The 13,663-nt window shown below is 33.9% G+C and overlaps 1 protein-coding gene across 4 annotated transcripts in view; it reads right to left on the bottom strand.

Moving 5' to 3' along the window:
* Positions 1–6,475, bottom strand: part of LOC126368459 (inactive pancreatic lipase-related protein 1) — a 30,291-nt gene extending 23,816 nt beyond the window's left edge. For 2 of the 4 annotated variants that reach the window (XM_050012467.1, XM_050012468.1), the window contains exons 1-2: positions 6,385–6,475; positions 5,238–5,285 (exon numbers count right to left, since the gene is read on the bottom strand). In XM_050012467.1, coding sequence (XP_049868424.1) covers positions 5,238–5,285; positions 6,385–6,427 — 91 coding nt within the window. In that variant the 5' untranslated portion in view covers positions 6,428–6,475. Of the gene's footprint in view, positions 1–2,022; positions 2,120–5,237; positions 5,286–6,384 lie in introns of those variants that run through there. The other 2 variants (XM_050012469.1, XM_050012471.1) reach the window with 1 other exon arrangement.
* Between the last annotated feature and the right edge of the window lie 7,188 nt (positions 6,476–13,663).

Raw genomic sequence — 13,663 nt, 5'->3', positions numbered from 1 at the left:
GGTAGGTAAGATAAATTTGATTTAATTTTGAATTTGTTTTTTTTTGTTAATTTTTGATTTTTTTTTATTTTTTAGGGTAATAGAAAAATATAATAGAGCATAGATCAGATATTACGTGGTTTCCAGGTTTTGTTCTCGCTGTTTATGGCTATAGGCTAGCCCACTTCGGGGATATAATTCAATCGTCATAGGTAGTTAATTGTACTTATTTGAAACTCTGTTTTAAGTTATTTGATTTTTTTTGGAATTACAGGTAGATTAAAACATATACAGTTAATGAGTAACTTTCCAGACTACATTCCCTAAAAAAATACAGATGGCGCTGTCGAGATTAACGTGATAATTACCGATTTTGTTATAGCTCGGGTACATAATTTATTCAAAAATATAATGTAATTGCAGAGGCATATATAATTTATATAAACAGCCTATATACGTCCCACTGCTCGGCACAGGCCTCGTCTCAATCAACCGGAGGGGCATAATGCAAAAAAATGAATGCATGAATGACTGAATTGCAGAGGCATATACCTATAAAATAATTGTTGCTTGATATTTGGATCAGATATAGTACAGAATTATGTTGCTACCTATATTGCTTCTCTTTATTTTGATCAGAATAATAATGGGTGGAAAATGTGTTGTGTCTGAGCATAATAACAAGGGTCATAATTTATATCCAAAAACAAAGATAAAAGATAAATATGTTTTTTATCCATGAAATTAGAAGGTTAAACGAAGGAAACTCTGTACGGCAAAATTATTTTAACACTAGACACTGTAAAGTCCTTCATTGATATTGAAAGTGCATTTCATTAATATACTCATGGTAAAAAAGTAGGTACTTACAAAGTGTGTCTTGTGAAAACACGTTAGGTATTCGTACTAACCTACCACGTTTTATTGAAATGAAAATATAGAAACGAGTTTTATGCGGGTCCTTATCAGTAGATGTTAACTTATTCACGAACTCTTTTCTTGATAAAATATATTTACACTTTGGAAAAGAAACATATTCTTCTTAGTTCGACTTTATATCACGGATGGAATTATTGACTCTTTAATTAATTAGTGCTTATTGGTGTACTTTGATCCGGGATGTTATTTTTTTTAATTAATAGTAGATAAATATAGGTAGGTATCTAGTTTGTTTAAAAACAATGCACAATTGCATTGTTTTTGCATTGTTAAAAACAAATCTGAACTGATTTATTGCATTATCTTTGATTCATTAATGCTTGGCAATAAAAACTGATTTTAGACTGATTAGATTAGATGTGATTAATGCATAAATGCAATGTCATATTGCCGATAACAATATTTTGCCCACATTTTGATATATTCTTGAAAGATAACACTATAGCCAAATTTATTATCGATTACATGTATTTTGCTGGTATCTTATCTATGTTGTCAAATAACGTGACGGAAACAAACGTACCTACATTTGATCGACGTGACACCGCAAAAACTTGATGATGAAAAAAAAAGTTGTATAGAGTAGACCATCGTCACAAGTTCCGGGCAATCCCGAGGCCGGAATAGAAGTGACAGCGGAATTGATAAAGGGTAGCGGTTCCGCAGACGGGGTTACCACAGCAAACACCTGTCAAAACGCTTCTTTTCACCACGTGCTCCGGAAACACACGATCAGGCGCCGAAGTTGAACGAACGCCGACGTAAATAGTTTTGAGGCAAACTGTACTTCGCACAGTGATCGTGAACGTTTAAAAAACGATCAAAAAAAAATATACAACACATAAATAACTCAAAACCAATCCACAACACTACAACAGGAAAACATAACAAAACCATAAGGTATAAAACTAGGAAAAGATTAACTTATAATAATTCAGCTAACGGTACAGTTTATCTTAGAAAAACACTTTTGCAAAGTTATGTAAATGAAGAAAATAAGTTTCACGCGGGAACCGGGAGCAGAATCACTGGAGCGTTAATTTCTCACATCCGAATAGACAATTTGGTGGTTTATTGAGGAAGTAGTGATTGGTTGTTCCGTACCTGTTCCCCACCAATACCGCTTCCAGCCGTCGCTGACTGCGCGGAACATAGCGGCACGTGCGCCGCCGACTGCGCGTGGCGGCTAACTGACTCATCTCTCATCAAACTCCGGTCAGGGGACTTCACAATTCACGTTTTCGATTTCCAAATTCTTTTCACCGAATAATATTCACATAGGCACTACTGCAAGGCCGTACTTACTTCTGTGGTCTGGCGTAATAAGGACCTTTACGTAGTAACTGACAATGAGCTCTTTCACGAGCCCTGATTCAATTAATCTCTAATTAGAGACGAGAGTGCTCTTAATGTAGAGTAGAGGCGGATTTGATATCGCAGCCTGTCACCGAAGTAAATGGAAATCTGACAGCAGGATGGGCGTTCAGTTCTACTGAAATTCAGGTCAACTGTGCATAGATAAACATAGATATAATATAGAAAACAGGCCTGGCAGCCTTTGTGTTATGTGTGGGCAAACAATGGGTTATTTTTTATCTAATCTATCGTTTCACTTGCGTTGTTCCGTATTGTCTACGTAAAAATACGGTTATCGCGTTTTTAAACTTTATTTTTTATTTAACTTAATTAACGTTACTTATTATTTTTTATTGTAATTTTTTATTTTTTATTGTTTTTCATGTTCATAGTCTTATTTTTCTTTTTGTTTCTTTTTTCATTCATTGTTTATTTTTTGTGTTATATTAGTTTTTATATTGTCTTTTTTTCTCGTCATACAGCGCATTGGATTACACTGTAATGTTGTATGTACCTTTTATAAATAAATAAATAAAATAATAAAAAATAAATTATTGAATGAAAGTTGATTTCGATTACATTTTTATAACCGCATTTCCATTGATTATTTTGAAATGCCGACGAGTATCGCTCTTTTTACACCTCATTTTCTAATCAATTTTTAGTTTTATGATATCTCTATGCTATTAGTAAACTGCACTAAACTCATTGTGCGGTTACGGGTGAATTCACTTTTTGAACAATTAAAAGTAACATTCTTTTCTTTGTTGTGAAACAAAAGGAGATAAAACGGTAATTGTGGAACACTGGAGTAGAGTCAATCCACTGAAATAACTGTGTCAGATCAGATTTTGTTGTATGGGCTGCTCTATGCTTATCACGTTGTGCCCTGGAAGTTTGCGTAAATATCTATATTTCACCATTTTATCAGAATATTAATTATCAATGATAATTTTATTTTTGTTCTGCTTTTTATTGTATTTTTATGTTTTATTGTTAAGACTATTTTTTATCTAAGGTGTAAAAACATTTTTTATACTAATTATAATCCGAATTAAATTGAAAGTTTAAAAAAAATTGCTTGGCCTTTTTTTGAATAAATAAAATAATCATGACTTATATAGAACTATTTAACCGATAATAATTCGCTTGTATTGCTGTAAGTTTTTTTTAGGTTAAGGCAATGGGTAGCCAAATCTTACAACCACTACCTGCCAGTGTCGTCGAACTGATCGGAAGAATAACATTGACAGGTTGAGAAAACAAAAACCGTTCATTTGCATAAAAAAAAATGTGTAAGTGGCGACATCTAGTGGACAATACAAATACTACTAGTTTAAGCGGGTACAAAAGCTACGGATATAAAACTCACACGTTGTGTACTCGTGTTCTTTTTCCAAACCAGTACCGAACGAGTGAACTAGGTGGTGTCTGAGAAGTAATATGATATAGTAAGTATGAATATTAATTATTTAATGACGGACTTTCCCGACTTCGTTCATCAAAAACAATATAGATGGCGCTGTAAAGTTTTTCCTTCGTTTAATCTTCTCATTTCATGAATAACAGACATATGAAAGAAAGAAAGAAAGAAAGAAAGAAAGAAAGAAAGAAAGAAAGAAAGAAAGAAAGAAAGAAAGAAAGAAAGAAAGAAAGAAAGAAAGAAAGAAAGAAAGAAAGAAAGAAAGAAAGAAAGAAAGAAAGAAAGAAAGAAAGAAAGAAAGAAAGAAAGAAAGAAAGAAAGAAAGAAAGAAAGAAAATATTTATTTCCATATTGGACGCCACATTTACAAACTTACATACATATGCATCTTTTATCTTTATTTTTGGGCAAAGTGTCATCCCTTCGTTACACCCAGGCTTAATTACATCGTCCACTCATTATTATTCTGATCAAAATGAAGAGAAGCAATATAGGTAGCAACATAATTCGATACATGATGTTATCAAAATATCAAGCAACAATTACATATTTTTATATTATGTTTTTGCCATTAAATTACACGTTTAAAAAAAAAAGGAAACTTATTTATTAGTATAATTTTTTTTTAATGTAGGTAATTCTTCTTCTATCGTGTGGATTGTGAAATACAATGTAAGATACGTCAAAATCACCAACTTAGTTGACTTCTGATTACCTACTGTGTGGCTCTGCCCACGCCGTTCTTCTGGTGTCAGGGTTTTATTATTGAGCCGCCAAAATCCCCTGACTGACATGAGCCATATGTAACGACTACTTACACACATCAATAAGTAGTAACCGGGACCAACGGCTTAACTTGCCTTCTGAAGCACAGATCATCTTACTTTTGGACAATCAGGTGATCAGCCTGTAATGTCCTAACCAATATAGGGACCACAAAGTATGTTTTGTGATATGTCCCCACGGGGGATCGAACGAATCGTGAGCCTAACGCTCCACGACCACGGAGGTAGTTGAATGTTGTAATTATAACATGTATTTTGATTTATAATGGATTTGTGAAAGGTCCGAAATAAATTATAATAAAAGTAATAAAGCAAGGTTAGCTCTTTACGTCATGTAAATATTCATTATTTACTTTCCGATACAATAACCGGCAAAAAATAAAAGTTCCAGAATTTTGGGAATACACAAAATTAATTTTCGTTAGTCGTAAATCACCCCGGCCCACTGGTATAAAAGTATTCTCAAAAAAGTCTAGAACAAAAGCTATTCAGTTTTAATGAATATTCTCTTTCCTGAATGGACCCAGATATTTTTTCTCTCTTTTCAACATTTTAACCCGTCCTTTTGCTTGCCTAGTTTTGTGTGTGCTATGAGATGAATTTTCCATCTGTACTGAGTGTCTGGGCAAGATGCATTCGCTTCCATTAACGCGACGTTTATCCGAACAAAAACAAAACTGAAAATAATGTATGGAATGGCATAGACATAAGCGAATCATGACCATGTATTTGAAGTAAAGTAAAATATTACTTACCATCATTAGTTTCGGTTACATCCGTTGTTGTATCTTGTTGAAGGGATCCTAAAAATAAGAGGTATGTTTTATGAAATGTTAATATCTACACAATTTCAGGAGTATATAAATGACGGAGGAAATTGCTGGTAAGAGCTATAAAAATAATACAAAGGTATACAAAGGTATTATTTTTATGATCAAGCTATTATTTTCAAGCGGTCAGCGGTGGACCGCTGAATACTAGCCTGCCCGTAGGAACAATGTCGAGGAAATGACGTATATGTCGTGGCCAGATCTTAGAATTGATCATTTAATTTTCATGATGTGATCGATCTTTTCATGAAATGGTCATATTTCATGAAATAGAATATTATTCGTTGGCCACATCATGATGTAATTTGGCAAGATCAATCAACACGAAACGTTTAACGATATGAGCAACTAAATGCATGATTACTTCATGATATGGCTTAACGTTGGTAATCATACGTATCGTAAAATTAGTAACATTATCTACCGGTAGTGGCGCTGGTGTCGATTATATTTAAAACTGGATTGATATTATAATCGATGAATCAATGTAATTGTACAATTTTCCATATCGAATAGGTTATCATTTTGAACCTAAGAAATGAATCGACTATTCGTATTTTTATTACACCACATAGCATGGACACGTTGATTGAAATATTATTGAACGTTGACGTTTCAACGATATGGTCAACTTAAATTGGCTATTTCATGAAATATGACCATTTCATGAAATGGTCGAAGACATCATGAAATGGTCAATTCTACGATCTGGCCACGACATATACACTATTTAGATTGGTGTCAGTTCGTTGAAGAACTTGAAGGATGAAGAGATGAAGATTAGGCGTGCCCATTAATAGTTTGCTCATTCTGCTTGACTGCACTTGAAGGTGATTAAATTAAGGAAATATAGGATTATTTTTTAATTGAGTTTTATATGATTTGATGTTTAATGCAATAGTAAAACGGTGGAAAAGTAGGTAATGATGTATATAGGGCGGAATGACAATGAGGGAAGCAAGATATATTATTATATTTTAATGTTTTGTAAAAAAAATTAACTTCGTATGGTAGTCAGCCAGAACGTAAATTTTGTAAAGGAAGGTTTACAAGACAGATAAAATAAACCTACCTGCAAAACAAATTGCAAAGATGGAAAGCTGCAATTTCCACATCTTGTCTTCAACTTCTTTGTGTGAGTGACATGAGAAATATTTTCAGTCCTATTTATAATATACGTTTTCGACACACTTGTATAAACAATAAAATTTCACAGAAATATAAATAGGACTAATAATTCGCAAAAATGAATGCAATATATATTGAGTACATGAGTACTATCAACAAAAAAGTTTACTATTATAAACTTTAATTTAAAAAAATAATTAATTTCTTTTTTATATAATGTTTCCGTCGATTGTAACAGATAAAAATTGTCAATAAATCGTAGAAATATCGAGAAATCAGCGGTTAGCTGAATGCCTGCGCGGAAATGTGTATTGTTTCAGACTTTAGTAAGTTTACCTGTTTTTTATTATATATATCTTGCCGAAAGGACCCGTAAAACGGACAGGTATTTACTCGTATACCGACGCTTAGGAAAAATTGTCAAAGAATCGAAAAATTCTAAATCACTGCATTTCTCTAGCCGGGTCTAGCGTGTTAACTAAACACTAAGAAGCTTGACAAGCCTTGCAGTATCGAATCCCTATAGATTTTTCGATCTTTCCCTTTGTTAACAGACTTTATCTTCTGAACGGTAATTTGTTTGCTAACTGTATCTACTATGACATTTACTTGTAACTAATTTTATTATAAGTAAAGTCATAGTGCAATAACTAGAGTCATAATTGTGATAAATGATACAATATTATCGAATGCATAATAAATTGTGTATATTTACTTACTAAGTATATAAATTGCAGTATGCATGACTAATTCAAAGTTAAATTAACGTTGACTAGTCATTGGGGTACTTTAAAATAAATAAATAAAAAATAAAAAAAAAGTGTTTATTTCTTGTTTTTAAGCAACATAAAGTTATGAGGCAACCCCAGGAAGCAAGGTTAATGCTTGAGTTGGGGATGGCTCGCTCTTACCCTAGTTGGCCAGACTTTCCAAGCTAGACTTTCCAAGCTAGACTTTCCAAGCCAGACTTTCCAAGCTAGACTTTCCAAGCCAGACTTTCCAAGCTAGACTTTCCAGGCCACGTTCCCGTAAAAAACATATATTATAGATGTCGCTGTATATGCTTAACGTGATATAAATAAGGTAATTATTGTCTCAGCTCGGATACAATACAACGGCAGATATAAATAATTATTACTTGATATTTGGATCAATTTGGAATTGTGTTGCTACCTACATTACATACATAAACAGCCTATATACGTCCCTCTGCTGGGCACAGGCCTCCCCTCAATAAACCGGATGGGATATGGAGCATACTCCACCACGCTGCTCCACTGCGGGTTGGTGAAGGTGTTTTTATGGCTAATTGCCGGACCAACAGCTTAACGTGCCCTCCGAAGCACGGAATCATCTTACTTTTTCAGACAATCAGGTGATTCAAGCCTGAAAAGTCCTTACCAAACAAAGAACAGTCTCACAAAGTAATTTCGACCATGTCCCCATCGGGAATCGAACCCGGACCTCCAGATCGTGAGCCTGAACCACTAGACCACGAAGGCGCAAATAATAATGGGTGTATTGTAATAATAAATTGATCTTACGGTAATTTCTAGAACTAGAGGGAATAGAGCGTCATAACCAGAGCATTTATTTCAAATGTCGTAACATAACTTCAGCTCGCGACTATATCGCAATTGGGGTAGTCCATCCATCGCAAGATGAACTAAGTACCCACACCTCCCGAGCTTTCTATCAAAATCTTTCATTTAAAATGTTGTAACTTATAATATTCTACTAAGTAGTTATCGGATATTAAATTTTCGCACAGCATTATACGAAGGGTCTGAGTCAAGCCTTTTCGGTACCATACCGATTCCTCCCTTTATCATAGAATAATGAATAATACTACGCGTGGAACGGCAACTCTCCGCTCCCCACCAGCTGCTGTGCTACATTTACCTCACCCCCCTCGGTCTTACTTTAGTCTTTAATCGTATGGGCGTCAGACGTCACACACGAATACGATAACATCAATGTGAAGTGTCTGTATAAAATACGTTTTTTTTTGTATGAAGTGTCCGGAGTGTATCATGAAATAAATACTTCCCCTCCAATAATAACTCCATTGTGTACTTCGACATTTCCCCCAGATGACGCTTTGAGTGGTCGCTATTTATGTAATAATAATGATTCAGCCTTCACGTCAATAATATATATTTTTTATATTATGGGGCGAACGAGGCGACGGATCGGCTGATGATAAGCAATTACCGCCCCTCATACACGCAACACCAGTGTATAGATGTGTATTAATAAAAATACTATTAATATAAAATACTATTAATAGGCATACAGGTCAACCACAGAAATAAGTATATCTAGTTATATAATAACGTGACCAGCTAAGAATAATTTACAAAAAAATATATTCGGTTGTTTTTGTACCGCAAGATGTGGAAAATTTTGAAGCAGAGTTATGGTATGGTATGCAACACAGATATGGTAAATATGTTACAAATAATCGCCGCTTTTACGGTTATTATATTAAATCAAATCAAATGTCCTTTATTGCACACAAACAAACAACAACACAAACAACATGCATTGCATTTAGCAACAGTACAAATGAGCGGCCTTATGCTCTATGGCCTATAGGCTCTGAAGTAATTCCTTCCAGGCCATACAATCCTTGGATGCGCGACGGTGCAACAACAATGGTGAATATAATAACTACAATTATAACTTACTTATAAATTAAACACTAACTTATATTAATTAACTTAAATTATCTAAACTGGTTGTTATCTAAATAAAATTAAGAGGCTCAATTATCTGTAAAACTGTAGTTACCTAGCCTTAAGGGAAGTTGCGGGTCATTTCCAACACAAGTATCTGATTACTTACTGGGGAGACCTGTCCAATAATTGTAACTGATTTACAGAAATAAATTCATATTTTATTTTATTTATTTTATTACAGTTAATATTTATACAAATACACTATACATAATAATACGTATATAGTCAATATAATGTAATAACTAACCATATTATACAGAAAAATAATGTTTTATTATAATTATATTTTCTAAACAAAATATTTACAAATATGGACAAGAACATAAAAAAGGAATAGACAAAGAAAGATTAGAAGAGAAGGTGGGCTTTAATCAAGAGAAGGTGCATGTATGGGAAAAAACGTCGTACCTACGTCTGTTGGACGATGCTACGACACGACCGCATATGTCGCGCCTACGTAGATAACGTGTGCCATACGGCAGGGCCTGCACAAGACCAAAAAAGAAAGATGACGTACTTTTGGATAAGTATTCCCACATTTCCTTTTTTTTATAAGATTCTTACGAATCTTGTCCTAGACTTCTCCTCTCGTGTGGGTTATAAGATAGGTGATCGAACTTATCAACGCTGTTACCACGATTACTATTGTAATAGTAGTTATAAAGTATTATGTAGAGTTACGTAACGTATTTTGTACTTGAATTGTCTTCGGAACTTTTCAAAACTGAAAGTAAGTTATCACACATATTAACACACATTTTGTCTGTATAAAAATTTCCATTGTTATTTATTTCATTTCGTATTCAAATGTTATGCAGATTATGAATCGATTGTTACGGACGATCGAGTTATTTACCATGGAAACTAAAAATGAGCAACGAATATATTATAATTATACTTATATCTCATATTATATTGTAACGCTCTACATATATCGGGTGTAAGTGACATCGTAATGAAAACTTTGAGGGATGATTCAGACCATGATTCTAAGTTGGTATCAAGTGCAAAAATATGGAACTGAAAATATTTTCCGACAGTAAATTCCACTTGATATCAACTCAGAATCATAGTCTAAAACATCCCCCTCATTATTAGTTACGGTGTCACACAAACCACACGTACTTGTTTGACAACCTGTACGTACTTGTACGAGGTGTAAGTGACATCGTAACAAATACTGAGTTAGTATCAAGTGGAATTTTCCATCGCAAAAGTATAGAATTGATAATAATTTAAAAAGACAATCATGAATTTTGCGACGGATAATTCCACTTCACATTAACTCAGAATTATGGTCTGAATCATCCCCCTTAGTATTCGTTACGATGTCACTAACACCCTGTATGATATGATAGGTGTATTCTGTCGCAGTGTAGTACTTTTAGCGAATTTATGACCGAGATAATCACATAAAAATGGCCCCGATTCCTGCAGATTATTTCAAGTTATACTCGACATTTTCTTAGACGTCGAAAAGGAAATGATGGATGAATAGCAACTGTTCATTTTAAAATGAATAAATGCATCTCGCTGATATGCAACCCATTTGACGTGTGCTGTTAACGTAATTCTGTGGGGTTATTATAACATTTTGGGAGAGCACAAAAAAATTGTGCCCAAAATTGACATGTTTTCCGTAAATCTTATGCCCGTCGATTACTTGTCCCTTTTATCTGGCTTCAGGTGTAACTTAAAATAAAATTAGATGATGTGTACTGGAATCAGCAGCAACGTGAGGTTTTTAAAATACATGGACCCGGTAAGGGTAATGAAACCACAATTTTGATTTTTCAAATTAGGAACGATTTTTTTTAAATTAAAAGCATATCTAATCTCCACATGGGTCGATGTAACGATGCTCACCTATGGGACTCGTTAGTGCATTTCAGTAAATAGTACCAGAAAATAGAACATAATAATTTCAAATGTTTCAATGTATGCCTGTCTATTTCAATATAAATATTATTTATTTGCATACTATGATGGCGTACAAGTTGGTAAGTTCCATTATGAGTTTCACATCATAGACCCTTCCACAGCCACGACAAAGTAGAAGTTTAAACGAGAGAAGGAAGCTTTTTAAATTTTTGCATCAGTATCATTTAGATATTGTAAAAATGTAAAAAATGTTAACGATTACATAAATAAATAAATAAATAAATAATAAATATTCACTAGTGCTATAGTAACATTTATTTATCAGAAGTTTTTTTTTATAAATTTGCATACTTAACTTTTTTTTCTTTTAGTAGGTATGTTTGGTAGGTTATTATACAATTTGTAGGACGTCATGTGCGATAGAAGAATTTAGAACCAGTCTGGATAATATAGGTAGATTTAATCGTTTTCCATGACGCATTGTGTATTTTACTGGGAGATGTTACGATTCAATTTACAAATTCATAAAAAATCATTATTTGTTATTTTAAAGGTGACGGATATGTAAAATTTGACGGCACATGTCTAGACGTAGAACAAATACACGAAATATGTTTTAAATATCATTTCATGGTTAGTACTTTAGATTCGTATTATGTTTTGCATAATATTAAAATTATGTTACAGTAGGTACCTTGTAACCTACATGAACCATCTCATTTTTGTCATGTTTTTGGAAATAAAATGCAATATATCGTCTCATTTGAATATTTTCAAATAGTTGAAAACCAGAGGAATAAAACCGCCACTTTAAAATACTTTGTCTAAAAATAGCAATATTGCTATTTGATACCTGTTGGCATTGCGCACTTACCTAGTTTTTTATAAGCGCAAACGTCGAATAGCAATATTGTTTTTTTAGATAAAATGCTTTGATGTGACCTTTTTAGTCCTTCTGTATTTCGGACTCTGAAACAAAATAAGTTAGTATAGGCAAGCATATCCATTACGCGATGAGATGCAGTTTGGTGTTACGAGGCGCAGCCGCCACTAACTCATCGGATTATATTATCTCGCGCACGCAGGTAACCGCTCAGGGTTGCTATGAGAACCATGTTTCACACTATTATTCAAATCCAGTCCTCGTTTAAAAAATGGCCTTCAACAATGTCTACTGCAATGTCAGTATAGAATTTTGTTGATCATTCGTTTGTTCAGGTTGGAGAGAAATGGTCACTAATGGAGAAGTTCTAGAAAGTCTAATGGAAAAGTGATAAGTTAGGAAGAGTTACCGAAAACAAAAGGGGTATTCGTGAAACAAGAGGCGGAAGTAAAGATAGAAGGAAAAAAATCAAGAATCGTTTACGCACGTCAGAAGACAAATGGAAAGATTGCAAACGTACAAAGAAATCAAAGAATTATCTTTGGATAGATGATTTTTGGACATTTCGCAGCTCTTAGAAAAAGGTTAATACTGACCAATAATTAAATCTTGTCCAATATAATGATGAATAATCTCAGTCACATCATATTACACTAAATAATTGGGGATGAACCTACTGTGAGCAATAAGTTTGTAAAGTAATGTGCACAAAGCCATAACGCAATTACAATCTGCTTTAGTTATTTAAGTTACACAAGGCACACTGGTAACCCTAAAGAGACAGTAGATTCGGCTGTGGATAAATTAACACTGAATTTCTGCATAGGCTAAACAAAGGGAATGTTCCTCTCTGAAAACCATTGTCAAGTGCGGATACAAGTTTTGACACAAGAGTTTTGTTCATTTGATGCATTGGTAATGTTGTTGATGGTCTTAAATAATGGTCGTAAAATATTTTCATATCACGAAAAATTTGCAATAAACAAATGAACAGGCACTTTTATTTAACAATTTCATTGCCGATACACAGTGTTCAAATCAAAAACATACTTATTGTGAAATCTTGCGATAGATGTACTTCGTTACCACAATTGGAAATATAGTCGTTAGAAACAACATTTTGTATACGAGTAGACATAGGCTATGGATTAACTATTCTTCTCGAAAAGCCACTTCGCATACATGGCTTGTGTTCGTCCGAACAAGTTTCTTTGAGCGACGTTAGTTTTGTTGAGACAAAAGCATCTCGGCGCATCTGCTCTATCAGTTCCGACGCGTTTGAATTGTTTTTCCAACTGTATGTCTGTTGCATCGGCGACACAACTTCCAGATTACTAATAACAGATTTTCCTTATTAAACTTTAAGAGAAGAAGACTACTTCTAAGAGGTTCTGTTATCACACCTGACAAATAGGTCAGATATAAGATTCCACCCGACAATATTCGTCCAATTGCAAGCGCTTTCGACTTTTTTACAACCTGAAGCAATCGGCGCGCTTTCCGCACCACTCTTACCTTAGCTAGTATACCTACCAGTACCTCAGACAGTATAATTTATATTTATGTGAAAATTCAAACTGGCGTCTATTTGGTTGTATCGTTGATAGTCTGTTGGCTACTTGGAACTGGGACGAGAATATGAGAACACTGCTCATAACTAGAGCCTGGAATACAAAAGTTAGCAAAGGCAATGTTTGGTATAAAAATTTCAGCAAAGG

Source organism: Pectinophora gossypiella, chromosome 7 (genome assembly GCF_024362695.1).
Source record: "Pectinophora gossypiella chromosome 7, ilPecGoss1.1, whole genome shotgun sequence".
In the NCBI taxonomy this organism is placed as follows: Eukaryota; Metazoa; Arthropoda; class Insecta; order Lepidoptera; family Gelechiidae; genus Pectinophora; species Pectinophora gossypiella.
This window is presented reverse-complemented; position numbering and strand designations above follow the sequence as displayed.